The 27591-nt window shown below is 39.3% G+C and overlaps 2 protein-coding genes across 2 annotated transcripts; one reads left to right on the top strand and one right to left on the bottom strand.

Annotated features, from left to right (window-relative positions):
• Window positions 1–424: 424 nt before the first annotated feature.
• znf706 (zinc finger protein 706) lies at window positions 425–3961 on the bottom strand. Its single transcript, XM_020597591.1, has 3 exons — window positions 3856–3961; window positions 1954–2099; window positions 425–1800 (listed from the first exon to the last, which is right to left on the bottom strand). The coding sequence occupies exons 2-3, from the start codon at window positions 2086–2088 to the stop codon at window positions 1705–1707; spliced, it is 231 nt and encodes a 76-aa protein (XP_020453247.1). The 5' UTR covers window positions 2089–2099; window positions 3856–3961; the 3' UTR covers window positions 425–1704.
• An 8025-nt stretch (window positions 3962–11986) lies between these two features.
• grhl2b (grainyhead-like transcription factor 2b) lies at window positions 11987–27198 on the top strand. The gene is made up of 15 exons (XM_020597491.1): window positions 11987–12187; window positions 12479–12546; window positions 14564–14942; window positions 15659–15717; window positions 15849–16005; window positions 16585–16696; window positions 19926–20020; window positions 22212–22370; window positions 23151–23208; window positions 23450–23589; window positions 23732–23769; window positions 25586–25677; window positions 25837–25922; window positions 26025–26089; window positions 26184–27198. The coding sequence occupies exons 1-15, from the start codon at window positions 11987–11989 to the stop codon at window positions 26296–26298; spliced, it is 1824 nt and encodes a 607-aa protein (XP_020453147.1). The 3' UTR covers window positions 26299–27198.
• The last annotated feature ends 393 nt before the right edge of the window (window positions 27199–27591 follow it).

Here is a 27591-nt window from a genome sequence, read left to right as displayed (position 1 = left end):
TCACACTGATGACTCGCATGTTGACATTTGGCATGTGTTTTACGCCGGATGTCCTTCCTGACACAACCCTGACTTGAACCCGGGCCGCAGTGGCGAGAGCGCTGCACCTTAACCACTAGCCTACCAGGGACAGCTATTTACATTTACATAATATGTGGGAAAAATAGACTGTGAGCAAAGCAGAGTAGTGCAGTCAGTTTGAACAAAAAATAAACTGTCAGGTTAACAAACCTTGAAATCACTCAATCATTCAATCCATCGAGCCAAAAAAATAAAGAAAAGATGAAGAGGCACATACTATCTGTAACCGACAAGCCTGAAAACCTTTCTTTCACATACTACGTAGAGACAAGGTGTCAGTTTCATCTTATGTCCTACAACCATTATCACATAAAATTATCAAAACAAACAGTTCCAAGAAAAAGACATAAAACAAAGTAAAATTTAATAAAATGCTATAATACATTATGTAAGCATACATTCAATTTCCAAACATATAAATGTTGTTGATAAGCTCCTGTAAAAAGTTTACTTGAAATTCATGTAGCAGCTTTGAAACAGCTGGCAACATTTCACATTTTTAGAATCTGACAAAATTATGATTAACAAGATGAAATATTGCAGCAGAACAGGGCAGACAGCGCTATGGAACAACTGATATTAGGAGTATTAAAAAAAAAAAAAAAAAAATCATTGCCACCATTTATCCAGTACCCAACATTCAAAGCAAAATGAAATTGAATAATGAAACAGATGAGATCACATTCACAACAAGGATTAGATTTTTTTTTTCTTTAAATCCCATCCAAGATGAGTTTTTTCTTTGTAAGGACACTGTGTTTACCTCATGTTGCATTGTAGTTGTAAAGATTTGACCAGGCAACTAATCTGCCACAGCTTCAGATAAAGAGGTGCATGAGCTGGCAGCAAGAAATACTCTATACCTAATTCCATAACACATTGGGGCAGTGAAGTTTGTTTTGAGAAACTATGTGAATGAAATGAGACATCTTTATTCACCATTTAGATTGTTCACAGACCATAAAGGTCTTCAGTGACCCTCAAATCAAAGCAGGTATTTGGGGTTAGTAGGTAGGAAAGATTCTGTCAAAGGCAACCTGGTCTGTTAAAAGACTAAGCCTATGTTTATATTATTGGCTTTAATGCTCAATTATACTCTTTTTTTTGTCAAATTGGATTTTTTTTGTGTTTACAATTTCCATTCATGATTGTGTGTTTGTTTGGTTGCTCAAACTTCCCCATAAATGTCCAGAAAATTGGAAACTTCCCCGTCTGTTTGTTTGGTTGCTCAAACTTCCCCATAAGTGTCCAGAAAATTGGAAACTTCCCCATCTCTCTGCTGACAATCGTCTATGAGTCACCAACACCGAATGATGGCAACAGGCAATGTGTGCATGCGCAGAGGAGTGAAATGAAAAAAAAAAAAAATCCGATCTGACGGCCAGCGTAATCAGAGATCAGATCAGACCTAGATCCACCTATCAAGTTGCCCAGATCTGATTTATTCACACTTTGATGAAGAAAAAAAAAAAAAGAAAGAATAGGTTTTGGGCTATGTGAACATAGCCTAAATGCAGACGACCACTTCATGTTGTTTACATCAAATCATCCATTGCTGTCAGACTGAGACAAATGCAGAGCTGGTGCACAGCCTTGAAGATTTCCAGTATCCCGTGTGATCATTTATGCCTCCACACCTTCTAATTCAGGAGGCAGAGGGGATTTTGGGTGCTTGCTCTCAAAGTGCTGCTTGAAGGTTTTTGGGTCAGGCATCTGTGACTGAAGGAGAGGACAATACAACCACCAAACATTAGGATAAAATTTACTAAAATGGCTCTCAATAATCAAAGAATTTTTTATCAGTCAAAGCCATTTCCTAGTCCAGATTTTGGACTCTGGGTTGCCATAGGTACATTAAGGTTTCATACTCACCCTGCACACAGAGCAGGTGAACACTAGCGCTGCCTTGGCTGCTGTCTTTTGATCGTGACCCTTGGCCTTCTTCATCTCAGCCTGTTTCTTGGCATTTTTCTGCTGAGACTGAATCTTCTGATGCCCACGTGCCATGCTGGAAAAACCTACAAAGGTGGATACAAGGACATAGAGCTGAATATTTACTGATAACAAATATATGGGTAACACATCATTACAAATTATGGTCTGTAACACAAGCAATTCCATCTATAGTGCATGCTCCTTCAGACTTTTACAAGGCCAGTGCAAGACATTTCTTATAGGCAGCTAAAGGTTTAGTGAATATAAACAATGTAAAATGCAAGAAAAGAACTAACAACTACAACTTTATCAGGCAAAGTAAACAAGATAAAGCTCCAGTGTGATCTGAACTGAAAAGCACGTGTTTCCAGTGAAACACTATCAGCAGGCAGGTTCATATAACCATGAACTGCATGGGGGTACGGGCAATGTTAGTTGAGAATGAGGAGCACAAAACCTGATTAGAAATGTTTATCTTAATTTCTAATCTGGTTTTGTGTTCCTCATTCTTCACCAACATAGCTCATACCCCCATGCAGTTCATGGTTTTATTTATCTTAATGAATGTATAGGCCTTTAACATGAAGCAGCTTACCAGGTGTGGCATGTGGCTGTGCTACAGAAATGTTTCCAGCTAGCATTCATGAAGGAACAGCTTCTCTCCTGTGCCAACAGGCATTTAAATATGGATTTCTACTGGAAATGCTAGTTTCTCCCATCCACCTTATACTTTATGGGTGGCACTTTCAACAAAATCCTTCCTTGATAGTTCATGTGGGTGCAGGTAAAGGTTTGGGCATGTGAATGGGGCACCTGTCTATGTCCACAACTACAATGAGACCCCCTATTATTAATGATGATGATGATGAAGGCATACTACTGGTGTTGCCACATTAATCCATAAAGGCGCTCCAGGGCAAAAATGAGCAGTGGGCCGCTTACTAGCTGTGCTCAAGATTTGGTAATAATGCAGCACCACCACAAGGTTAATATCTTTTAGTCTATATTGTGCTTAAGTGGTGCGTATTTCCTAACAAATGTACAATTAATCTATATAACATACACTTATTGAACACGAGACACTTGAGGCAGCTGCCCACTTTTCACTGGTGGCAATCCAGCCGTGCTTTTACGATAGACTTCTATAAATAGTCAGCTGCTAGTCAGCAATGTATTAAGTGTTGACTAGAGATGGTTACATTTAAGAAAATACAAGTAAGCCTGCTAAGCACTCGATGTTAACTTCTATCAATACCATATGTTAGATTATTTCTTGCTCCTGGGTGCTTGCAGCATAGTTAATAATACACAAATAAATGTGCCAAAGAATGGGAGAGAATTCATATGGAAGCTGAGTATACAAGTTAAATGTTTGCCCAATATTAAAACTAGCATGAGGTCATTCGAGTGATACATTTCCTCAGATATGGGCAACGAGGAGACTACTATCGTTTCCTAACATTAGCTGTGCTGTTTTGATGTTTCATATCTTAACCCAGCTATCTAGTCGCTTCACGTTACAATACAAACTTCATGAATCCACTCAGGTTAGGCTTTTTAAGACAAAACTTATGAGTTGCCACCCGAGGGTTTTCTCGTGAAAACAGTTTTTATTTCAACTGCACTAATCCAGCTATTAGCCAAAGCTGAGGTGCTGGTGTCAATCAGCTGTAACGTGGGTTAGCGTTAGCTACATGCTAGGCGCAGGTTCTTGTGGATATATCGTTAAATAGCCGCCTAACTAACAAAAAATAATACTGCCTTCAGTCAAACGTTACCTAAAACCAGTATCAATAGTGCGTTACAGCTTATATATATTTAAATTACAGCCATTCTTACCTCGTAAGAATACGTGTGGTTTGGTGAGTGCTCGCACACAAGCGTGACAGATGCTGCGTTCACAGACAACTGAAAGCTCGTGCTGCGTTCACATTTTAGTTTTTATAGCAATTGTATAGCTGAATGGGTTAGAAACCTAAACTTATATTCGATATAAATGTAATAAGTAAGTAAGTAAAAATTAATGTAAGTATTCAAAGTTTTTGCTATCAGAAGCGTTTGTGTTTGACGTCCGTAGGAAGTAAGGTAGCTGGATAAAATATTGTTTAAGATTATAGGAGGAATTCATGAATGCACCACCAGGACGCAGAGCTAGTCAATGTTGCCCCCAAGTGGCGGCTTTTGGTTACCACATGCCACCCAAAGTGATAGAAACACAAGCAGCTATTTTAAGATGACAAATTAGTTGAAATTATAATTTATGTTTAAATATTGTATTGTATTACGATAAAAAAGTACCAGATTTCTGTTATCCATTGTTTTATTTACTACTACACTGAAAGGTTTGATGTGATTTTGTACTGGTGCATGGTGTCTGCAGGCACAGGGCTGATGGTGTCTTATTATTTGATTGGAATTAGGAGATGAAAAACTTTTCCCATATCATCTCACCAATCTTACTTACTCCACATTTTTAATTGTTTTAGATTATGGGGATAGGCTGTAGGCTACATGGAGGCATCAGACTTGACTTTGTCTACCATTCTTTGAGTCATTCTTCTCTGCCTTTTTGAAGATTTTGTGCCTTAAATTATTCTTAATAAATTTTGGTTTTCAACAAAATAATATTGTATAACATTTTTGCTGTACTATAAACCCTTATTAACAGCTGTGAGATTTTAGCAGTGAAAGTGTTGTTCCCTGTAAGTGACACTAGGGGTCAGGCATGCAGAACTACTGTATGTTTTGGTGAGTGAGATTTTATGGGAGATATCAGACAAACATCAGGGTTAAATCATGCTGCAAGTGTTCATCCAGCTCCACTAGCATCTGTATTATGTTCACCAATGGTCATGAACATGACATAGCCCACTGCAACCATGCAAAATACACCTGATGCAACATGGACTGCACTGAATATTTAACTTCTCTATCTTTGACTACTTTTGCTGTCAGGTGGGAACAGTGCAGCTGATCACCTCTGCTCAGTATTTGACTAAATTCAGCTAATATGTAAATGAACTGCAACTCCAGTTATCACATGATGGAAACACAAACTCACATGCTAGCAAAATGAGTTCAAGATATCAGTAAGTTTATAGAGAATATCATGAAATCATAGGTTGTATTTTGTAGTCCAGTGCATTAATTTATTTGTCTTTATTAGAAAAATAAGTCAAAGTGAACAGAAGTGCAGGAAGCACTGTGTTTATTTTATTCCCTAAGTACTCATTTACGTTGGAAATCTTCCCGACAGTTAGGTGTCAGGACTTTCTTGAGAGAAACTGTATCATTGTGAGAAAAGGCACCAGCCAGCCATTGTGTCCTCTCACCAACATCTTTCTTCCCACTCCCATCCCCCCCCAATCCTAAGAAGATAGAGAGAATCCTTTCAGCCTTTTGTCAATGGGGGAAATATCTCTCAAGAGAAAAGGATGTGATTATGCTTCCAGAATGGGGCTAAAATAAGAGAAAAAAATGTAGAAAAAATGACAAAAGCCACACATTGCTCAAGTTCTCCTACCCTGGAGGTTGTTTTGCAGGGACTTGCTAGCTTAGGTTTGGGGTGGGGTTGTCCAGCCTTAGGGCCCGTGTGAAAACAAATCTTCCAGGTGTCAGCTATTCAATAGTAAAGGAGAATATTATCTGGCTTTCCATTGTGCTTATGAACAAGCAGGGGTTTGCCACAGACAGCCTGAGAATTTTTCCCATTTGGCTCCCTTCCTCCCGCCACAAGGGCTTTCAGGTTCACTTTCGGCTCAGCCAAGATTCCTTTTAAAGTAAGCTTTTGTCCTTAATTATCTTTTATCTGTCACACTGCAGTTTCTGGTTTTTGTTTCTCACTACATGACTACATATCTGAGCTCACTGATCTTTCATGAGGTTAAGCCAGTGTCAAGGAATATGATTTTTATAGATGCATTACAGGGAAGAGACAGTTATTCTGCCATGCTTGACTCTGGCAACCAATAGGTGTCTTGCCTCATTCTTTCTCTATAGGTTGTTGAGGGAAGAGGAAGCTGGTTTTCATCTTCCTCATTAGTCACTTCCTCTCCCAGCTACTCCTCCTGACGCTTTCCCCTTGTTCTTTTTCCAAACCAACAGGTTTTGCCACAGTCCACTGCTGCCGCTGCTGCTACAGCATCGTAACATGCCACAATGTTGCCATACCAGTCAGGCTGTACACAAGCCACGACACAGTCACAACACATCCACATGTTGGTGGTAACTTTCACCACTGCCTTTGGAGCACTTGATTGACATATATAGCACACACAGAGAATATGCTGGAGATAACACAAGTGCTTTTACAGTAAAAATTACACCACCAGTATCACACAAATCTGAGTTGTTGACCTCTTTTAAGAAGCAGACGTTAAAAGCAAACTTAATATTACTGTACAGTACACAGTGCAAATGCATTTGTGTTTGCGTTTGATTAAAAGTGACCCTGAGATGCCCCTAGAAATTACATCAAAAATGGCAAACCATGCCTTCAGGGAGAAAATAGTTAATATCTAACAGCAACACACACTCACACGCTTGCACGCTTCGACACACAGAGTGGAACTGAAGGAGACCTGAGATGTGGGGTCGAAGTAGGTATACACTGGTCAGACAGAGGCTGATTGTGAAGGTGGTGACAGAGCTCACCAACCTCTCTGATATTTGGGCCAGTTGTGACCATTAGTGAATGGAGTCAACAGCATTGGAGCGCATGGCAGTTTTAACACAAATGTTATGGAATGTCTGATTTTTTAAAGACCATATAGGTTAGCATTGATTAGTTTATTATTAACCTTACAGCTGACAATGCCTGGACAACTGATTGTATTTATGCTGTAGAATTTTAAAATCACGTCCTCAAAATCTGTGCATATTAGTGTGGAAAGTATAGAATAATAGTGTCAGTCTGAATGATCACGCATGCAAAATATTTTGTAGAACAGTCTATAAAAATGTACGTAACAACCTTTTAATACATAGCAATCTTCAAAAGTAAATAAGTAAAATACAAAGATTAGAAAATGAAATACTAATAAAAGTATAATAAAACATAAAAAGATGATACAAGTAAAACAATAACAAAACCTATGAAAACATCTGAAACCTTTATTCATAGGATAGTCTTGAATATATCCATTTGTGTTTGTCTGATCTTGAATTGCTCATCATAAAAATTAAGGTCTTTTTCTTTTCTTTTCTTTTTACAGTGCATACAGACTCAGCACCAACCAAAATGAATCAGTGTCTGAACTTTTGCTATAATGATTTTAAATACTTGCACTGATGAAATACTAACCATGTGAATACCTTTGGGTAGGTCCAGGAACCCTCCCAGTTTGGGAACTGCTCCACTTACTTGAATGTGTGAAATAATTTGAATTCACAAAATCAAAGGAGAAATCTAAAGGGGTGATTTGAGTCGCTTCCACAGATGATGCGAAGTTGCACTTTGAGGATGAAAATCAAATGACTAGTACAGTGTCCTATGGCCCTCACAGCCAGCCTAACTGTATCTAATCTGTTATAACTCACTGTTGTCCATGTGGAGGACAGCATGCTTCTCTGTCTCTGGCTCATCTGTGAGGTTCAGTACTCAAACAGGTAAACTGAACACGTAATCCTGGCCAAGTCCAGACAAGCTTCTTCTCCCTACACAAAAAAACTCCTGGTATGTAGATACACCTTTATCCTCTCTCACAGAGTGGGACACATACACACACACACACACACACACACACACACACACACTCATGACCACAGAGGAAGGTATTCTGTGACTTCCCAGTCTTGCCTGTGCATGCTTGTGGCAACCTGCACGGTAGCCCTCGTACTATTTCAGCTGTCAAATAGCCACATGGCAGACATTCCAGCAGGGAGAAGTCATGTAGCTAAAGGTACAGATAAGGGAAATGCTTTTACATGTCCATTATTTTTATTAAAGAAAGCAAAACATAATGTGCATTCATAATTCATGTGCACCAATGGAACATGGTGCAACAGGTCCCTGGTAACATACTCTGTTGCATCTTTTCACATTCTTTTTTGCATCTCCTCCTGGTTGATTTACACCTCTTGTATGTCTATTGTGGCAGTTTTGCATCTCTCTGTGGTAGTTTTGTGTCTTTTACTGTGTAGCTTTGTACTGATTTTCCAACCACAATTGTTAGTAGTAATTACAAATAGAGGCTCATTCTGTAATCCACCCATGCTTATAGGAAAAGGAGGTAATAAAGATAAAGAGAAATATGCTTGGAATTCACCAGCTGTTCATCTTTTTCTTTATTTTTTTCTCTCCTACTTTGAGTTTTATTATTTCCTTGATGTTTGTTTCTTTGTTGTTCATCTTTCTGCCTGTGTGTTGTTAGAAGGACCCCACCTGTATTTGTCTAGCAGCTCCATTTAAACACACATGCACAGACCTCAGCAAAGGCCCAGGTGTTCTGTAAAACAAATTAGACAAGGGAGGATAGTAGCGATCATCCGCAGGGCACACATACACATGCTTGTTCCTCACACACACACGCAAACACAGACACAACACCACTGACGGTTAAACTGAATCTGAAATGTAATTTTTAGATTTCCATACGAGGGTGCCTGAGGCAGTCATAAACAAAAGGCCTGCATTTTATCATGCAAACATCTTCATGAGACATGAAACCAGTTTGAAAACTGCATCCCAACCGTTTCTCTAAATTCATCCATTTTTCTGGTGGGCATTACATCTGTGAAATGAACCAAATGATTAGCAAAAATGAAGATGAACATTGATTACATCCATAACAACTGTTATCCATACCAATATGATACATTATACATACTAGACCTGCACTAATAATTGCATTCAGGTATATAAAGCTATATATATTTAGAGGTCCTAGTTGTTTGTTGCCATTTTATTCCTTATCTGTCATTTAAAGTGTCCCTATGATATTTGTTTAGGAACAACAACAAAAAAAAAAGGTTTTTAGGGTCAGCAGACAAAGTATTGCAACACACCTCAGCAGAGTCCCATCATTGTATGTAACACACACATTGTTTGCTCCAGCAGGGTAATCCCAAACACTAGGACCTCCTTACACAGTGGCTTCATTAAGAGGACAATGGCATTGTGTCAGCTAATGACAGGGCTCCTCCCTGCCTCCATGTGCACTCTGAGACACAGAAAAGTTATTATTAACGTTTAGAGGGGGAAAGGGTTTATGAGGCTGTGCAACCATGCATCAAATCCTCCATTTAGCCATTAACTAATAAGCACCATCACGGTTTTTAAAATTTCTAAAATCATACTAAAGGTTCAAAAGTCTGTTTTCATTTCAAGTGTAGACCCTCAAAATATGAGCCTGTGTTTCCCTGTATTCGGTATCACTGTGGTGCCATCAATACCGTCTTTTCGTTTGCTTGCAGGTGAGGTGGGCCTCTACCTGCCTCTCTGACGGAGCAGCCAATCAGAGCCCAGCTCCTCTCTGCATCAGCCAATCAGCGGCAGACTCGCCCTCACTCTCACAATTCTTTTATAGTGAAAGAATTTCAGCCAAAGTTTACCCATTGCCATTAAAGCAAGCCAATGCAAATATTACAATGCTTGACAGCAGGATATGTTTATATTTGCCATAACCTAGGTACACAGTGAAAGACAAGCAGAGGGATTGGCTGCTAGGGGACAAAAGCGACTTTACCTGCCAGGTGGAGCGGAGAAGAGAGTCAGAGAGAGGGGCAGAGAAAAGTCGACTTACCTGTAGCCCAGCTTCTGGCAACTCTCTCTCTCTATTACCTGCTCCGACTTGAAAGTCCAGTTTCACAAGGAAGAATCATAGAGGAAGCAAAATATGTCACAGGAGACAGACAAGTAAGTGATCGAGCCAGTGGAGAGGATCTTTGATGATTTCAACTTACTGGGAAAAACTTTTTCAAATGTTTTTTTTTCTTTAATCAAAAGGAAAGCTGTGTTAAAATCGTCCGCTTTTGTCGATGAAAATGAATTAACTTCCTGCTTATAATACCTTTATGACAAATATTAAACTAATACAGGCGTCGGTGAAAAGCTGACAGGTAAAACTTGGCGCCGAGGATTTTGTTAAGCGTTGAACTCGCCATTTTTTGACTGATGGAAAACTGTTTAAAGTGCAGGAACTGGATTTTAAAACATTTCAATTTCTTTAGGTTTCAGCCATCCTTTTGCATTGCACTTTTTCCCCTGGATTTTTAGGCCTGAAGGGCGCGATGAATCTGCTTGTGAAATAGAGGATGTCGGCCTACTCTATTGTTTTGTAACACAATAAACTTTTATTAATAGGTCATTAATAAGAAATAGTTGCCTTTGGGCTACAGCTATAGCAACGAAGACAGTCATTGCTCGCTTCATTTTCTTGGAGATTGTGTTCTTGTAAATATTTCTAATCTGCCTAAATGTAATATCTTATAACATATCAGAAATGGCAGTGTGTTGACATAAATCTCAAGATGTTATAATCTGTTTTACTTTGCCTATATCCCGTCAGTAATAAAAAAAAAAAACGATTTTGATACTATTATAGATATGAATAACTGCATTAATAATAAGATAAATTACTGAGTGTTATAATGATTACACACATGCATTATTATTGAAATAGGACAGTTGTTAGTAACTTATTATTGTTAGTAGTAGTGGTACTAGTAGTAGTAGTGGTGGTGGTGGTGGGATTAATGCAGAGGTATGCATTTAAATATAAAACCACAAAATGTCTTTAAGTGTTCAAATGTAGTTGGAGTAAATGTTTCAGTTACTCTGTAGTGTCAGTGTTTTATCCATCCCGAATCAGCGCTGTAGTGAAAACAACAGGTGTGTTGCACTATTTTGCTGCATATTGGTAATATTGAGCCAGATCCATAAAAATTGTTCAAATCTAAAAACACTATTTAGGGTGTTTTTATATCTGCACATCAGTTGTCCAGTTGTGGTGCCATGGAAATGTTGAGTAGAATTTGTGATAAATGCAAATCAGTAAAAAACAGTCTGCTTTGTAGCTAGTGAAAGGGAAGACTTATCAATTGATGCGTTCAAGATTCTTCCAAAGCTGGAAAAAAGGTATAGACTTAAATTTAGTTAGTATAAAAGTGAACCATCTACAACTTGACAGTTTACATAGGCAGACAGCTTCATCCTGGGTGTTGTCCGTCGCAGCCTCTTTTCCACCAGTGCATCTTTATCTATGAAGGTTTGCATCAGTATGACATCAGAGACTGGGTGGTGGGATGAATGTGTTTATTTGGTAGGAAGATCTGACAGGCATGAGTCTACAAACAAATTAGTTATTTTATGTTGTAAATGTATTATTTTAATTTCAAAGGCAGAGCCTACAGCAGATTTCACATCTATAAAATATTCCTGGTTAAAATTTCTTGTTGATATTAAGTAAACAATATCAGCTTGATTCAAGCATCCTAACATGTCTGAGGACACCATATTATAAATGTCTACATCTCAGACTTTTCAGGAAGGTGTGACATTATGCTGAAACAACAACACACAAGCACACACAAGACAGGCATGAAAGGGGCAATAGGGTCTTTTTTTTAATCAATTTCTTACTTTTGGACTCCACTCATTCAAATAACTGAAGACAGAGAGAAACAATCATATTTTACTGTGAAGATAAAACCAGTAGATTAGTTCATCTAATCTACAGATGGTGGACAAATGGAAGGAAAACCTAACCATCAGAACAGCGTTAATGCTCTTTGGCATTGATTCTCCAAGTCTGTGAACTCTGCTGGAGGGATGAACACCATTCTTCCAAAAGATATTCTCTCATTTGTTCTTTTAATGATGGTGGTGAACATGCTGTCTAATGTGTCGGTCCAACATCTCCCATAGGTGTTCAACTGGGTTGAGATCTGGTGACTGCGAAGGCCATTTGTCACCCTTCTGTACATACATTCATTTACTTTTGCATTCAGATGTTTTTGTATTTCTTTCTGTATGTCTGTCAGTAAGCGTCTGGTGGTGGTGGTTCCCAATGAGAGCACCTTCCCTGCAGTGCGGCGGGCCTACACCAGTGAGGACGAGGCATGGAGGTCGTACCTCGAGAACCCACTGACTGCTGCCACCAAGGCCATGATGAGCATCAATGGGGATGAGGACAGCGCCAATGCCCTGGGCCTGCTCTACGACTACTACAAGGTCTGAAAAAAAGTCACGTGCATCAAGATCATCTAGAAAGTGGCTGACAAAGAGCAAAGAAGCAACTTTTTTTTATTTGAAGAAGATTAGCATATTCAGAAATTTACTTGACTTGTAAATAAGAACTGTAGCAGCTAAACTTGGGTGCTTTACATATTTTTATGTTAATAGTAAATGACCTCTGTTTGAGCAGAGACCTCTGAATTACCTCAGACATACTCTGACAAACATGATGCATGAAAATATTAAAAATCAGACATAGTTTCCTACAGTCCTAAGTTTTCCTTCCAGGTACCTAAAGAAAAAAGACACCTGCCAGTTCCCAAAGTTGTGGAAATACCAGAGGAACAGGAGAAGAGGTCAGTGAATTTGGGATTCTCAGTATCTCACTCATGTGCAGACAGAAAAACAGAGAAAATATGAAACCTGTAGTTGCTAGCAAACGTCTCTAGCAGTGCGTGGAGCTCAGTAACTGTAGTGTTTGACATGTTGCACTTGTAGTTAATAGGATTACATATAAAACAGTTTGATGTGAAAAGCTTCCAGTTTTTTCAAAGCAATGACCCCTGTTTCCACAACCTGATAAAGAACTATGTACTGAAGATAAAAGTGATAGGAGACAAGCTCTTGCATGTGGGCAAATGTCACAGATGAGTGAGTTTTATTTTACTTAAATCACTGATACTGAAAGAAAAAAGCACATGCTGTACTCAGGCCTGTAAAATCCTTCTGGTCCCTGCAAAAAAAAGAAAATAAATGGCAAAGATTTCATGATACAATGCCTCTGCTGTTGCATAAGAGACTTTTACCTAGAAGAAAGATCTCTAATGTGTAATTAGGAAAACCCCTTTTCCAGGTTGAAGTGGGAGAAAACCAGTTCTCTGTTGTTCTGAAAAGAAGAAGTATATGTTAACACGTTTCTTTTATCTGTAGCCAACATCTCCTCACCTGTATTAGTTGTCACCAAAATGGATATGCATCTTAGTGCAGATTTTACCATAAGAGCAGCTGTAAAGTAGGTTTAGAATTTCAGACAAATCTTAAAAATGCTATTATTCTTTTATCATGTTGTTCACTGGCCAACAACACTGAACAAAATAAGGCTAGCGTTCTTCTACTGCACATTCTGCTTACTGTCAACAAATCCCAAGCATTTATCACTCAGTATTTTCTGACTTCCCTTTATCACTCAGCCCCAAGACCATTTATTCCTCCTGAAGATTTGCATTATTGAAAACAAAAGTAGAAATTTCCTTAAAAATAAGATTTTTAGCAAAAAGTATTAATACAGGCATAATTGGTGCCTTTGTTGAGCTATTTTCAGGTGCTGACTATTGGTATTAGATAATAGCTAGAATGAACTCATTGCTGGTTTATGTGTTTTAATAAGATTTCTTGACAATGAGGAAAATATAGAAAATTGTCAACCCAATCCTGTAAGTGTATAAAGTGCTATAAGACAGAAAAATTTTTTCCTGATACTAATATTGCTTTTTTAAAACATTTTGTTATGGTTTAGTCCCCCTCACCAGGAGGGTGAGGGAGAACTGGGGTTGGACTCAAGATGGCTGACCCAGGTGCTAGTACAAAAAAGGTGGTTTAATGGAATAAAAACAACATAACAAAACAGGGTCCATAATACATACAACAAGGGAAGGGCAGTGATGACTAAGGAGACCAGGACGGTAAACACACAAACTAACGACAGGAACTAGGATAGCAGGAGGATGAGAACGGACAGGTGAACAAAAAGAACCAACGTAAACAATGTAATCCACAGCACAGAGACTGTCAGCGTGGAAGACAAAGCACGTATTTCTGTGTTGCTAACCGCATAATAAGCGTGATAAGGTCAAGCCAAAACGCACAGATACTGTCAGCGTAGCATCTTACACACGTCCAAAAAAAAAAAATGCGGATCAAACACAACATTTGTATAACTTACTTTAAGTATAGTACGTTACACATCTGGCGTCTGCCAGAGGTATAAATAAGGAAGCCAACAAATCACCGGAATACGCCTCAGGTGTGCGAACCGACCCACGAGTCACTAATTACCCGATGCGACACAGCTGAGGCGTTGATCCCGCAAAAAGGGAGAGCAGGAGAGGGAAAAAGAAAGAGAGGCAGGTCGCGCCGAGCGGACCTGACACATTTGTTTATTGAACTGCAGCATTTTAAAAATCATTTTTGATAAGCAGCAGCATATATTTATTTCTAGAGGTAGTTCAATTACATATTTCAGTGGTTTTCACAACCTAAAAAACAGCACTTTCTAGAAATGCACTACACCCACTCAGTAATACCAAAAAGAAACAAACAGCATAAAGTTCATAAATACAGCACAGACTTTATTTAATTCATGTGTTTGTTCAGGTCGCCGTTGCCTAGCAACCCCAGCAGCCAAAGCGAGGTGGAGACAGTGGACAACCATGTTCAGGTCCTCAAATCTGTCCCCGTCAACCTGTCACTGAACACAGAGCACCAGGAGAGCAAACGGGAGCAGTCCAGCAGCTCGACAGGGGCGGGGTCTAGGGACGGAGGCTCGCCAGCTGTGGCTGTGGTGAAGGCCGAGGTGTACGCCCCCGTCTACATGACGGGCCCGGGGCATCACTATAGAGTGGAAGGAGAAGAGTCAGCGAGGGTGATCTACGAACAGAGTCCATATGAGGTGACCACCGTCAGTCACAGCTCGTATGCGAAAGAGGACCAGCAGAGTCCACCTGACAGCCCGTATGAAGAAGAGCGAGATGGGGTGAGAAGGACGCCTCAATGTGGCCTTGGCTGTAAAGAGACTCTGTTATTCAAGGATAGATACACCCTAAAACACAATTCAATTCTTTTGTTTTCTTGACTTTTATTTAGTTGCTGGGTATGTTTGCCTTTTCAGGCCTTCAAGAAATATTCTAATTAAGCAATTTACAAAGAGAAATTACTTAGTCCCAACTTATAGACATGATAAAATTGTGACAAGGTGCAAAACGTAGACATTGCTTTGGTTTAAAGGGGACACATACAGACACACACACACACTATTCACACTACTGTGTATTGAAAAGCTATACTATTATTATTTAACATATTAGTTCTTCATTTAAACAGGTAGCCTCATTGAGAACATGACCCTTGTTCTATGACTGTGATCTCCTCCATCTATACATACACAGTATAGTGAATTATTAACTGTGGGTTGCTAAAGACACTCTGGGAAATGTGGTAAAACGCAACAGATTATGGGAAGAGTAAGAAATGAAATTTAAAGTGCTACATGATCTGTAAAGCTCACTGAGAGTCCAAAGGTTCATTGACTGAACAAGAATCAAGGGGCTTTTGAGTCTGTTTTCTATTTATGATGTCATTCTACTCTGATTCTCATCTACAGCATCGTTTAACCACTTCCTTTCAGGCTAAATTAACTTGTCATTGCTCCCAAATAATTTCCCCTTTCTGTGCTTTTTGTATTCTCATCAGAGGTACCACACACCTTCTTCTCTAAATACAGATGACTTCTTATTTCACCAGGAGGGAGTGTAAGTCACTCAGAATACATTGACATAGCCTGCTTGTTATTATGTCACATACTGATCCACAAAGAAGAGTCTGCATTGTTGTGCCCCCATCCCACCATCCAACTCCTACGTGCGTGTGTGTGTTTGTACAGTGACAGCTTCCAGTACACGCTGGACGCCACTCGTTCTCTGCGTCAGAAGCAGGGCGAGGGACCAATGACCTACTTGAACAAAGGCCAGTTTTACGCTGTGACGCTCAATGAGCTCAGTGCCGACAAACGCCTCCGTCATCCCATCAGCAAAGTTCGGGTAAGCAAGTCGCTTCAGTCTCATTTCTCATTCTGAGTCTCATTAGTATTTTTATAATTGCTGGTAAATGAAATGAATACACACCTACTGGGGATAATATTGCTGTTTCACTCATCTCTGTGGGATATTTTGCCATCTTTAACATCAGTGCTTTGGTTTTAGTTTCCTGATGCAGCAGATAACTTTGCTCAGTGAAAAGGTTTTGATAACCTAACTGTATGCCACCTTCCCAGTAACAAGCAGCAGACAGACAACAGCTGAGCGTTTAGCAGCAAAAGGCCAAACATATCCCTCAGGAGGTGATCAAGATGTAAACAGAGGTCAAAGGAGAGTGAATATTGAGCTTATTGGCTGCGTTCCCAGATCTCAGAAAAACATTAGCTGAAACTGATGCTGTTTCTGCCAAAAAGAATGAAATAAGATTCACAGGACATTAGACCCTGATGGCATTTGAAGCTACTCTGTTAGGTTACAATCCCAAAAGTTCAGTGCCAAACACAAGTTCAGGTGCACCATCTTGATCTAAAACTTGAGCATCATTTGGTTGAACTTCATTTTTGCTCTTGTTGCTGTTTTCAGAGTGTGATCATGGTGGTGTTCAGTGAGGATAAGAATCGGGACGAGCAGCTTAAATATTGGAAGTACTGGCATTCTCGACAGCACACGGCCAAACAGAGAGTCCTGGACATTGGTAAGACTTTTATTGGCCCGTTCCTTCCTTCAAAAAGTTTCCATGTACATGTTAACAATAGCAAATTCTTGAACAGCTGAATGAAAACATATGATGCAAAAGACAATGACAGATTTATGTTGTTACAAATGCTGGAATGTGCTCAGCCTATAAACAAGACATGACCAAACTGAGAGCAAACAAGCCCCCACCCAACTGTCTGCCTGAGGCTGTTCAGTTGCCCACCATCATCCACTATCAGACAGGAGGTTGGGTTGGCCTCCATGCACTACACTAGAATCTCTTAATGTCTAGGTATTGCTGGGACACGCAACATAAATCCTCTAATCTTCTTGACATTGCAGAGGGATTGAGAAAAACACTGGTTTATGAAAAAAGTTGGAGATCCAAAACAAGGGGGCAAACTTTCTCTCTCGCAGCATTTCCCACGGGTGTAGGCTACATGTGCCGATCTGAAACCTCATAATTGTATCTCAACTTTTTTTTTACCTTTTGTCTGCTGGTGTTTTTCGGTTGGTGGATTTGAATTTGAACCGACCTTTTCTACGCCTTGTTGAATTAACGTGTGAGAAGCTCGTAGGCGGTTTTGCGTTTGACAAGCTTGGACCTGTTTACAGAGGCAGAGACTGAGAGGTATGTGGGAGTCATGGGGCGGATGGGAAACACACGCAGCTTGTTGGGACAGGGAGAGGAATGCTAGCCACACCGTTACTTGGCTAGTCTTGGTCTGTTGAAAGTAATTCTTGCTCAATTTAAGTCCTATATTTACATGAACCAGTACAAATTAGTCTACAGTTCACACTTTATATCCATATTCCTTAGGACATCTGGTGTGGACGGCTTTCTTGAGGTCATTCCACAGCATCTCTATTGGGCTGAGGTCTGGGCTCTGACTGGGCTCCAGAAGGCGGGGTTTAGGTCTCTGAAGCCATTCTGTAGTAGATTTACTTCAATGCTTGAGGTCACTGCCCTGATGCATCACCCAGCTTGTTCTGAGTTTATCTTGTGGACAGCTACCCTGACATTATCCTGTAGGAGACCTTGATAAACTTGGGAATTCATTTTCTCCTCCACAATGGCAAGTGGTCCAGGTCAAGAGGCAGCAAAGCAGCCCCATATCATGATGCTCTCTCCACCTCCCTTCACTGTTGGGATGATGTTTTCATGTTCTCTTTTTGCGCCGTACGCAGTGCTGTGGGTTTCATCTATCCACAGGACATTTTCCCAGCAGTGTTGTGCAGTGTCATGGTGGTCTTTGGCAAACTTCAGGCGTGCTGCAGTGTTGTTTTTGGAGAGCAGTGGCTTCCTCTGTGGCGTCCTGCCATGGATACCATGCCTGTTCAATATTTTGCATAAGGTTGACTCATGAACAGAGATGTTAACCAGCTCCAATGAATCCTGCAAGTCTTTAGCTGTTACTACAGTATGTGGTTCTTTTTTACCTCATAATTGTAATAAATTCATGCTTGAATCAAAGCATTTGGTGTCAAACATCAGGTTGATTTGAACAGGATTTGAAGATGAAATATGATTGTTTATAACTGATTCCATATAGAGTAGCTGCCAGCCATTTTTTTTGATTTTTTTTTGCATCCTGTTTGGTATTTGCCAGTATAATGAGTCAGTGTTTGTAGGTGTGTGTATGTAGCTACTGTGCATTTACAACTTGACTAAAAAATAGATAAGCACACACTTCCTGCATGTACAAACATAGTCAGAATGCAATGCCAAAGAAGATGCTTAACATACTTAAGGAGGTCTTGTAATTGGGGATGGAAAAATCATGCATTTCATCTTGATGTGTATGTGTTCACCCTTTATATTGGGACATACTGTGTCAGTAAAATATGTCCATGATAACTGTACAGTTGACTTACGTAATGGCTTGTTTTGTTGGAGCAAGAATTCAAACCAAAAAGCTAGAGGGTGAACTTTCATAAAAACATTAAAAAAGCAGCAAAAATTAACATTTGAGGACCTAGAACCAACATTTTGGGGCTTTTTTCTGTTAAAATCAATTAATCTATTATGACAATTGTATCCGTTACCTAATTGACTTATAGTTTAAGCTCTCATTTTTGTGTATGTACACTACAATGGGGGGTGTCCATTCAAACATCTCTGTAGGTCAAATGACCCTCCACCCTGCCCTTCAGTGCCACGTTGGCCTGTAGCTGGACGCAGCCTGTAACCTGAAGCTGCCCAAAGTGCTGATTTGAATAGCGTTGGAGGGTTGGTTGTGGGGGATGGGGATCATGCCCCTGGGCTATGTCATTTGAATGGGGTTATTTAATGGGGTATAGTAGCAGATAGGCATGCAGCTGCCTGTCCTGCTCACTTTGTGCACCTGCTAAAAAACTGGGAAGCTTCGCTGCAACAGTGGTTCTGATGATGGAGGAAGTCAGATTCCAGGGGAAGACTGGGGGTGCTGTATTTTTATGTTGCCTAACCAGGAATAAAAAGTGCATTTGCTGGGAACTGTTTTCAGCTGTAGATTAATATGCATTTGTAGCTGTGGTAATTATGGAAAATACCTAAACTGTCACCAGCCTTAGTCTTTAAATCAGATTAAAAATCTCCAGACCTTTGTGTTATTATTTGGAGAGCACTAAATCAGGAATTAAAACAGTCTTGCTTTCTGCACAAACATCACATAGTTATGAAATAGTTACCTGAAACAAATGACCATTAGATTTTTCCAAATGCAGAAAATGAAATCCTTCAGTTACAATGAACAAATATAAATCTATAAAAAATCTCCAGGCTCATAGAAGGTTTTACACAGTATACCAGTGTATTTGACCTCTTGACCCTGCATTTTGAAAGGCCTGCATTTTGTAGTCATTCAGGTCAGTGGCAACTAGACAATCCACTCATCTGACTGACTTTTAATACGTTTCTCTGAGCCAAATAGCCTCCTATGTTACCTTTGAAACTTTAGAGTTTGTTTGCTCAAGCAGATAAGGTTTTCTCTAATAAAACTGAAGCGTGCCATTTGATTCCTTATCTTAACAAACAATAGCTACCAGCTTATGTCATTTATTGACCACTTTATGCTGCGTGTGGTGGTTTTTTTGTAAAATGGGGATGGAGTTTGGTTAGTTTTATTTTTAAACAACAGATAGCTGCCAAAATTGCAGGTTACAGAAAACATTTTTTGAGAAGCAGAAGTTACATATCGGGTTATTGTGATTGCAGAAATAAACCATACCTATTTTTGTTCACACAGCTGACTACAAGGAGAGCTTCAACACAATTGGCAACATTGAAGAAATCGCCTACAATGCCATCTCCTTTACTTGGGATGTGAATGAAGAGGCCAAGGTACAAAATCACAAATATGAGGAAATTTTGTATTACTGTAATTTTCCAGAAACCGGTTTACAGTGTTTACTCTCAATTCAGGCGTGTTGTAGATATTAAGAAGCAGCTGGACAGGTTTTTCTGTGCTGATTCAGGTATTGGCAAACAAATGCATTCACTTGACTAATTAACCGGCTTTCAACTGTGATGCAAACACTGTAGACATGACGAACACTCACAGAGCTGACTTTAAAAATGATGAGTTAAATGATCGATATGTTGCCATAATAGAGGAGGGGAAAGGTAAAGTTCCCTCATTTCAAATCTTATTTCATTGCTGGTCTTTCATAAAACTGACGGGACCTGTTGTGTGCTTTTGCTCTGTTTGTCATTGCGAAGCTCACTCCTTTGCAGCCACTCCTTAAATGGAGCTCTGTCATTGTTTGAACTCTGAAATCCCCCAAGGGCCAACACACACCAATCCCCTTCCCCACCCTTTGTTGTTTGTTTTGCCCTCATTTCTGTGTGAATGCGAGTGACTTTGTGCGTGTGCGTGTGTGTGTGTGTGTGTGTGTGTGTGTGTGTGTGTGTGTAGCAGCCTGGGGACAAAGACGTTACTGGAGGAAATCCAAGCACACTTCTCTGGGCCAATATTGACTCTCTCTCTCCCTCCTTCTGTTAATCTGTGTGACTATTGAGCTTGACTATGCCTATTGCAGTGCAGGAACAGGTGTAATTCCCAGGCAGTATATTGTACATCCTGCTCCTTCTTTAGCTCTCAAAAAAGTGGGAGGTTTATTCAAAATGTCCTCTTACATCTCTGCAGAGGTAAAGTAGAAGCTGGCAATGTATCAAGCTAAATAGGATACCTGCACTAATAAAAACCTATGAGTGCCTTTTTATGTCTTAGAGAAAGTAGGAAAACAGTTCTGCATATTAATAGTAAAATATGAGCATGAGTAGTTTTCAGGGATGGCTATAAACAGAAAAGAGTCACCTCAATAGATGCTAAAATAAACATTTTCTTTAGCACTTAATGTATATTTTGAGGAAGGTGCTTGTGTTTTTATAGTTGTAGTTCATTTCAGCCTTTATTTCATAACATTATTAGTGATTTTGCGCCCAAATCATCTTCCACATGAGCTCGAAATGAGTTAGAAGACTCAGTGGCATTACATGAATAATAAAAAGCAAAACTGATAGATTTTTAAAGGAGATAGAGTACTGAGATACTTATTTCATTCACAACATAATGCTAACTTTCAAGAAGGCCAGAAGACTCAGATATGGAGAAAAGAAGGCACTGTACACTCAGGGCTCTCACAGCTGTGGTTCCCCAGGGTCTATTTAATAAGGAAACCACTCACGATACATATTTCTTCTTGGGAACCACTGATCTAAAGCCCAGTGCTTGGCTTTTTCACTGAATACTAAATGGATTGCCTTGGATGCACAGAGCAGAGCCTTCTCATCCCCTAAGGGGAAGAAACACTCGAATTAGGCTTTCCTCATTGCTGCTGAGACTAATAAAGATTTTATGGTTTAAGTTAATAACCAACCTCTTTGGCTTGTGTTGCAGACCATGTTAATGTTCAGAAACTAAACCCAGAGACAGATGGTGATGTGTGCTGAGGGTTGCAGAATAAGAAATACAACATTGTTAAGTTACAGGAAACTCTGTAAGGTGTGACTATGTTTTAGCAGCAGTTGCCAGTTTTTCCAAAGGAATAGTTAACACAAATCATAAGATAACATATTCTAGCTATGAGCTACCATGCAGTTACATATAGCTCTGATTTCTATGTACCAGGATATCTAAATATTTGCAATGGAGGTGAATGGAATTTTGTTTATGCTGCTCAAAGCATTAGAAAAAAATCCCAGAAACAGTATCCAAATTACTTGGAATAAATTATGCTCAAATCCACAGACTATTTTAATTTGGACTATGGCATCTGTAAAAATATTAATCATGTATTTGAAGTACAGACTTATTTCATTTTGTGTTTAGAACCATGTTGTTTAGGGATCATCTTCTATTTGGACTCATCATTAGTTTGAGTTGTTGCGGAGGATCTGGTGTGTTCTCTTGTGACATAATGACTGAAAACATTCCTCTAAACAAAATATAATTTAATAAACCAGGCCATATTTGTGTTTACAGTTGAAATTAAGTGATATAAACCTATACCTCTTCTTGTAATATTGGCAGATCTTCATCACAGTCAACTGTCTGAGCACAGACTTCTCCTCTCAGAAGGGGGTGAAGGGTCTTCCTCTGATGATCCAGATCGACACATACAGCTACAACAACCGCAGCAACAAGCCCCTGCACAGGGCCTATTCACAGATTAAGGTCTTCTGTGACAAGGTGAGATATTACTTCCTATATATCAGGTTTTATCAGTCAGGAAGTTCAAGTCCATTAAAGGGTATCACATGTACATTTTGGTTTTCATTTTGAAACTATTTTTAAGTGAATTCATTTTAAAGAGGGGGACTACTGTTCATTTGTGACTTGGGCTTATTATAACTGGCAGGTTAATTAGAATAATGAATTTGCTGTTATTTCCTTGTAAAATCAACAGCTATAAATCATGGTGAGTGTTTTTTTTTTTTTTTTTTTGCATTTTATGGACAAGAGATGTTAAACTTGTTCTTATGTGAAGCTTTGTAAGATGTAACAGTTTTGCCCTGTTCAGATTAAGCCTCACATTTTTGCTAATAAAACAGTTCAAAGCCTGATATTTAACTACCAGTAATATCACAGATTTGAATATTCATTTGCTGCTGCCAGATTGTTAACAGTTGTCTGGTTTTGTCTCAGTCGATATGACAGTACACTAAAATTTAAAAATTTTTTTGTTTATATTTTTTCCGTTTAATGTTTTGAGATATAAAGTTAACAGTGTAAATGCACAGGCCTGTATTATTGTGTTGTAGACTGTCTGACTGCCAAGCAGCAGGTGGAGTGAGGGAGTTAAATAATATCATCATTCCTCCCTCTAGTGGTCTCACCTGCACAGTGAGCCTCCAGACACACCTGTGTGCGGGTCATTTAGATTCATATAAAAACCAAACTTTTAGTTGGAGGCTTGAACCATTTCCACAGAATGATGTTTTCATTATTGTCTGCCCCTTTTTTCTTCAGGGAGCAGAGAGGAAGATAAGGGATGAGGAGAGAAAACTCTTCCGCAAGAAGTCAAAAGGTTTGAGTTGCATGAGAAATAATTTAGTTTGCATCAAAATCAGAGATAAATATAGGCCCAGGGTGCAATTTGAAGTCTAGAGTGCTGGAAATCATGTTGAATACAACCCCCCTTCCTGTAAATAACTGTAACTACAAGGCATTCATTTATTAATCTTTCATCAGAAATGAAAGATTAATAAACACTTTTTTAAAAATCTTTTTGTTGTAAAAATGTATCTGTTCTTATATCTGGTGTCCAGGGAAGGATGGAGGTGTCAGTGTGATAAGTGTTCCCAAAAAATCTGACACCACCTATTTCAAGACCTTGACCGACTTGGAGGCCCAGCCCGTTCTTTTCATTCCAGATGTTCACTTTGGCAACCTGCAGAGGGCTGGGCAGGTTGGTCACCTCCACATATTTTCTGTTATATAAACAAAAGTTTTCTAAACAGCTGTCTTCATCTGATAAAGTGAAACTTCAACAATTTCTCATTGTATATTAAATTTTGTACTTATTTGTGCTTTGTATGATTCATTTCCAGGTATTTACCTTAAACACAGAGGAAATCGAGAGAGAAGGGTGGGTGTGCATCATCACGAAATGTGTATTTTCATTTACAAATACAGTGGCAAGAAAAAGTATGTGAACCTTTTGGAATTTCATGGTTTTCTGCATTGGTTTGTCATAAAATGTGACCTGATCTTCATCTGAGTCAAGAGTATTGAGAAATATTCATTCATTTCTACCGTTTAGTCCCTTGCGGGGTCACGGGGGGGGGCCGGAGCCAAACGGGTGAAGGCGGGGTACACCCTGGACAGGTCGCCAATCCATCGCAGGGCTATATTGAGAAATATAATGTGCCTAAAATAATAACAAAAAATTCTGATCTTTCATGTCTTTATTGAGAACAACCATAAAAACCTCATAGTGCTAGTGGAAAAAGTATGTGAACTTTTGAGTTAATGAGGTGTGGACTAGAGCTACTTTGATTGATAAAAACCACTCAAACCTTTTGAGTTTGCTCCACACAAGAAGAATATGCTTATGTGAGCCATGACTCACTAAAAAGAGCTTTCAGAAGATCTATGATCAAGAATTGTTGATTTACATAAAGCAAAGAAAGGGTTATAAAGTGATTTCAAAGACTTTAAAAATTCACCAGTCTTCAGTTAGGCAAACGATCTACAAATAGAGACACTTTGGGACTGTGGCTACTCTACCAAGAAGTGGGCGTCCAGTCAAAGTGACCTCCAGAGCACAACAAAGACTCATCAGTGAGGTAAAGAAACAAACCTGAGTGACAGCCAAAGATTTGAAGGTGTCATTGGAACTGGCTAACATCTGTCTTCATGAGTCTACAGTATGTAAAACACTGAACAAGCAGGGTGTCTATGGCAGGACACCACGAAGGAAGCCGCTGTTTACTAAAAAGAACATTGCTGCACGCCTGAAGTTTGTGAAAGAGCACATTGACACTCCACAGTGTTATTGGCAAAATGTTTTGTGGACTGATGAAACTAAGATTGAACTATTTGGAAAGAACATGCAGTACTACATCTGGTGTAAAAAGGGCACTGCATTTCATCATGAAAACATCATCCCAACCGTAAAGTATGGTGGAGGAACCGTCATGATTTGGGCCTGCTTTGCTGCATCAGGGCCTGGCCTGCAATCATTGAGGGGAAGATGAATTCCCAAGTGTATCAAAACATTCTTCAGGATAATGTGAGAATGTCTGTACATCAGCTGAAACTCTGTAGAAGTTGGGTGATGCAACAGGACAATGGCCCAAAACACCGGAGTAAGTCCACAATAGAATGTCTTCAGAAAAACAAAATCCACCTTTTGGAGTGGCCAAGTCAGAGCCCAGAGTTCAACTCAATCGAGATGCTATGGAATAACTTGAAGAGAGCCATACATGAGACGTCCAAAGAATATGACAGAGCTAAAGCAGTTCTGTCAGGAAGAATGGGCTAAAATTCGTCCTGAACGTTGTGCAGGTCTGATCCACAGCTACAGGAAACACCTGATTGAGGTTATTGCTGCCAAGGGGGGTCAACCAGTTATTAATTCCAAGGGCTCACTTACTTTTTCCACTACCATTTTAAATGTTGATTGAGTGTGTTCAATAAAGAAATGGAAGATCAGAATTTTTTTTTATTTTAACCACATTATATTTGCCAATACTCTTGACTTAGATGAAGCTCAGATCACATTTTATGACATATGAATGCAGAAAACCATGAAATTCCAAAATGTTCACATACTTTTTCTTGCCACTGTATAAGATATGCAAATGAACGTAGGTACTGATGGTGACCTCATACAGAGGAAATGCACCTCACCACAAATGCAAACCAACACATGACACATTTGGGTTTTTGTGTGTTTTCAGGAGTGTGCTGGTGAAGAGGATGTTCAAGCCGTCAGATGAAGATCTGTGTCCATCACCTCACAAACAGATCAAAGCAGGGACGCACAAGAGAGGTACAAGATGACAACTTCCGCCCCTACATGTCACTTTTTCTCTTTCATCTTCTTCAGTGATCTTCAAGAAATGATCCAGTTCAAGGAAAGCTGAACTCAGAATTGATACCATTGTAACACAAACATTTAAAGGTTTATTCTCTTCTGCTCTCACTGTAGTACTGTTGTATGTAAGAAAAGAGACTGATGAGGTGTTTGACGCTCTTATGCTGAAGTCTCCCACGCTCAGAGGCCTGATGGATGCTGTGAGTGGAGCCTTTCTGTTGCCATGTGAATGTGATGTCAACAACCCAATTTGTTTGCACCAGAGTACCTGTTTACAAACAACTCTCACTTGTCATTCATAGATATCAGAGAAGTACGGCGTGCCCTCGGAGAGGATAGCCAAAGTGTACAAGAAAAGTAGAAAAGGGTGAGCGGGAAAACATGACAATGTTCTGCCTATTTCGAAATGTCAGTTATGCATATGAAATGAAAGTTGAAGTATCATTGGTGTTTTGTCTCAGGATCCTGGTGAACATGGACAACAACATCATCGAGCATTACTCCAACGAAGACACCTTCATCCTCAACATTGAGAGCTACGCAGACACTTACAAGATCACGCTGACAGAGATCTGACCGCTTGTCAGCTGACCTGAAAGACTGTGGGATACGATGAAAGAAATGCTGTGACCGCTGGCTGGCTGAAATCTACAGGGCTGCTACTAATTGGCTGATAAGCTGACTGACATTGGAGACAGTCCAGCGATGGTGTTGCTCCGAGACTGAGGTCAATGTCGATGCACCTGATCCCTCTCCAACACTGTTACACTATGAAGCAAATCATGGTTTCTCTGCAGGAAGAGGACAATGATACAAACAAAAAGAAGACATTATTCACATGAACGGTCATATTGCATATTGTGTTTCAGATCCATGTCCTCCACTTTTACCGAATATTTTCATTGTATAAAAGAATTTGTACATTTATTCTTATTATGTACAGTCTTGTGTTTTTGCCAAATAATACATCAGGAATAGTCAGAGAATAATTGTACTATACTGTAGTTTGAATTAGTTAGCATCTTCTTTGCATGCCAGCCATTATTTTTGTTAGTTATTATTTATTAATGTGTTTAATTATGAGGTTCTGCATTTCTTTAACATTTTATCCAAGAATTTCAAGTACTTTACATTTCAGTGACCTTTCTCGTAGTCACCCTCTTCAAGAGTACTCACGAAGCTATTAAATGTCTTATTTCTATTTTTTTTTAGCCATGTTTTAATATTTATATGAACAAATAGCCAAAGTGTATATTTGTATAAATGCCATGGTAAAGACAAAAAAAACAAAAAACAAAAAACAATACTATAAACAACATCTGAGGGGTGAGAAATGGCACTTGGTTACTGTGTAGGTCTCATATTTGGTGCGTCATAAATAAAGATACAAACCTAAAGATGTCATTTTTGATAAAACTAAATTATGAGTTTACAGTCATGTGGCTCTGTGAGGCAAGGCACAGATTTCATTTTAATGTAGCTACACAAGAGGCTACAGTAGCTTCTTTTAGCCAGACTTGTTTAGCTGTTTTTATTTCAATGTTAAAATGACATATTGTACCACTACAGCAGTTATATAGATTAACAAACTTAAATAAAATGATAAAGATTCTGTACATTACTTAAATTTTCCAAGCAGAAGGAGAGCTCAGGGAATACAAGTAAATTTGCTTTAGCAGCTACTGTATCTCTCTAGCTAGCAAATCAATAAGTACGGTACTCATTTTAAATTATGACACACTAATTAACCCCTAATCCTTTATATACAGTCTATGGACAGAACTACGGTTTACTTCATAGTACCTGTATGTTTTTTATCCCCCCCCCCGACCTCATTCAGGACCAAGCGGTATAGAAAATGAGATGAGA

Source organism: Monopterus albus, unplaced genomic scaffold (genome assembly GCF_001952655.1).
Source record: "Monopterus albus unplaced genomic scaffold, M_albus_1.0 scaffold34.1, whole genome shotgun sequence".
NCBI classification, from domain to species: Eukaryota; Metazoa; Chordata; class Actinopteri; order Synbranchiformes; family Synbranchidae; genus Monopterus; species Monopterus albus.
The sequence above is the reverse complement of the archived record's forward strand: the minus strand, read 5'-3'. Positions and strand labels throughout refer to the sequence as shown.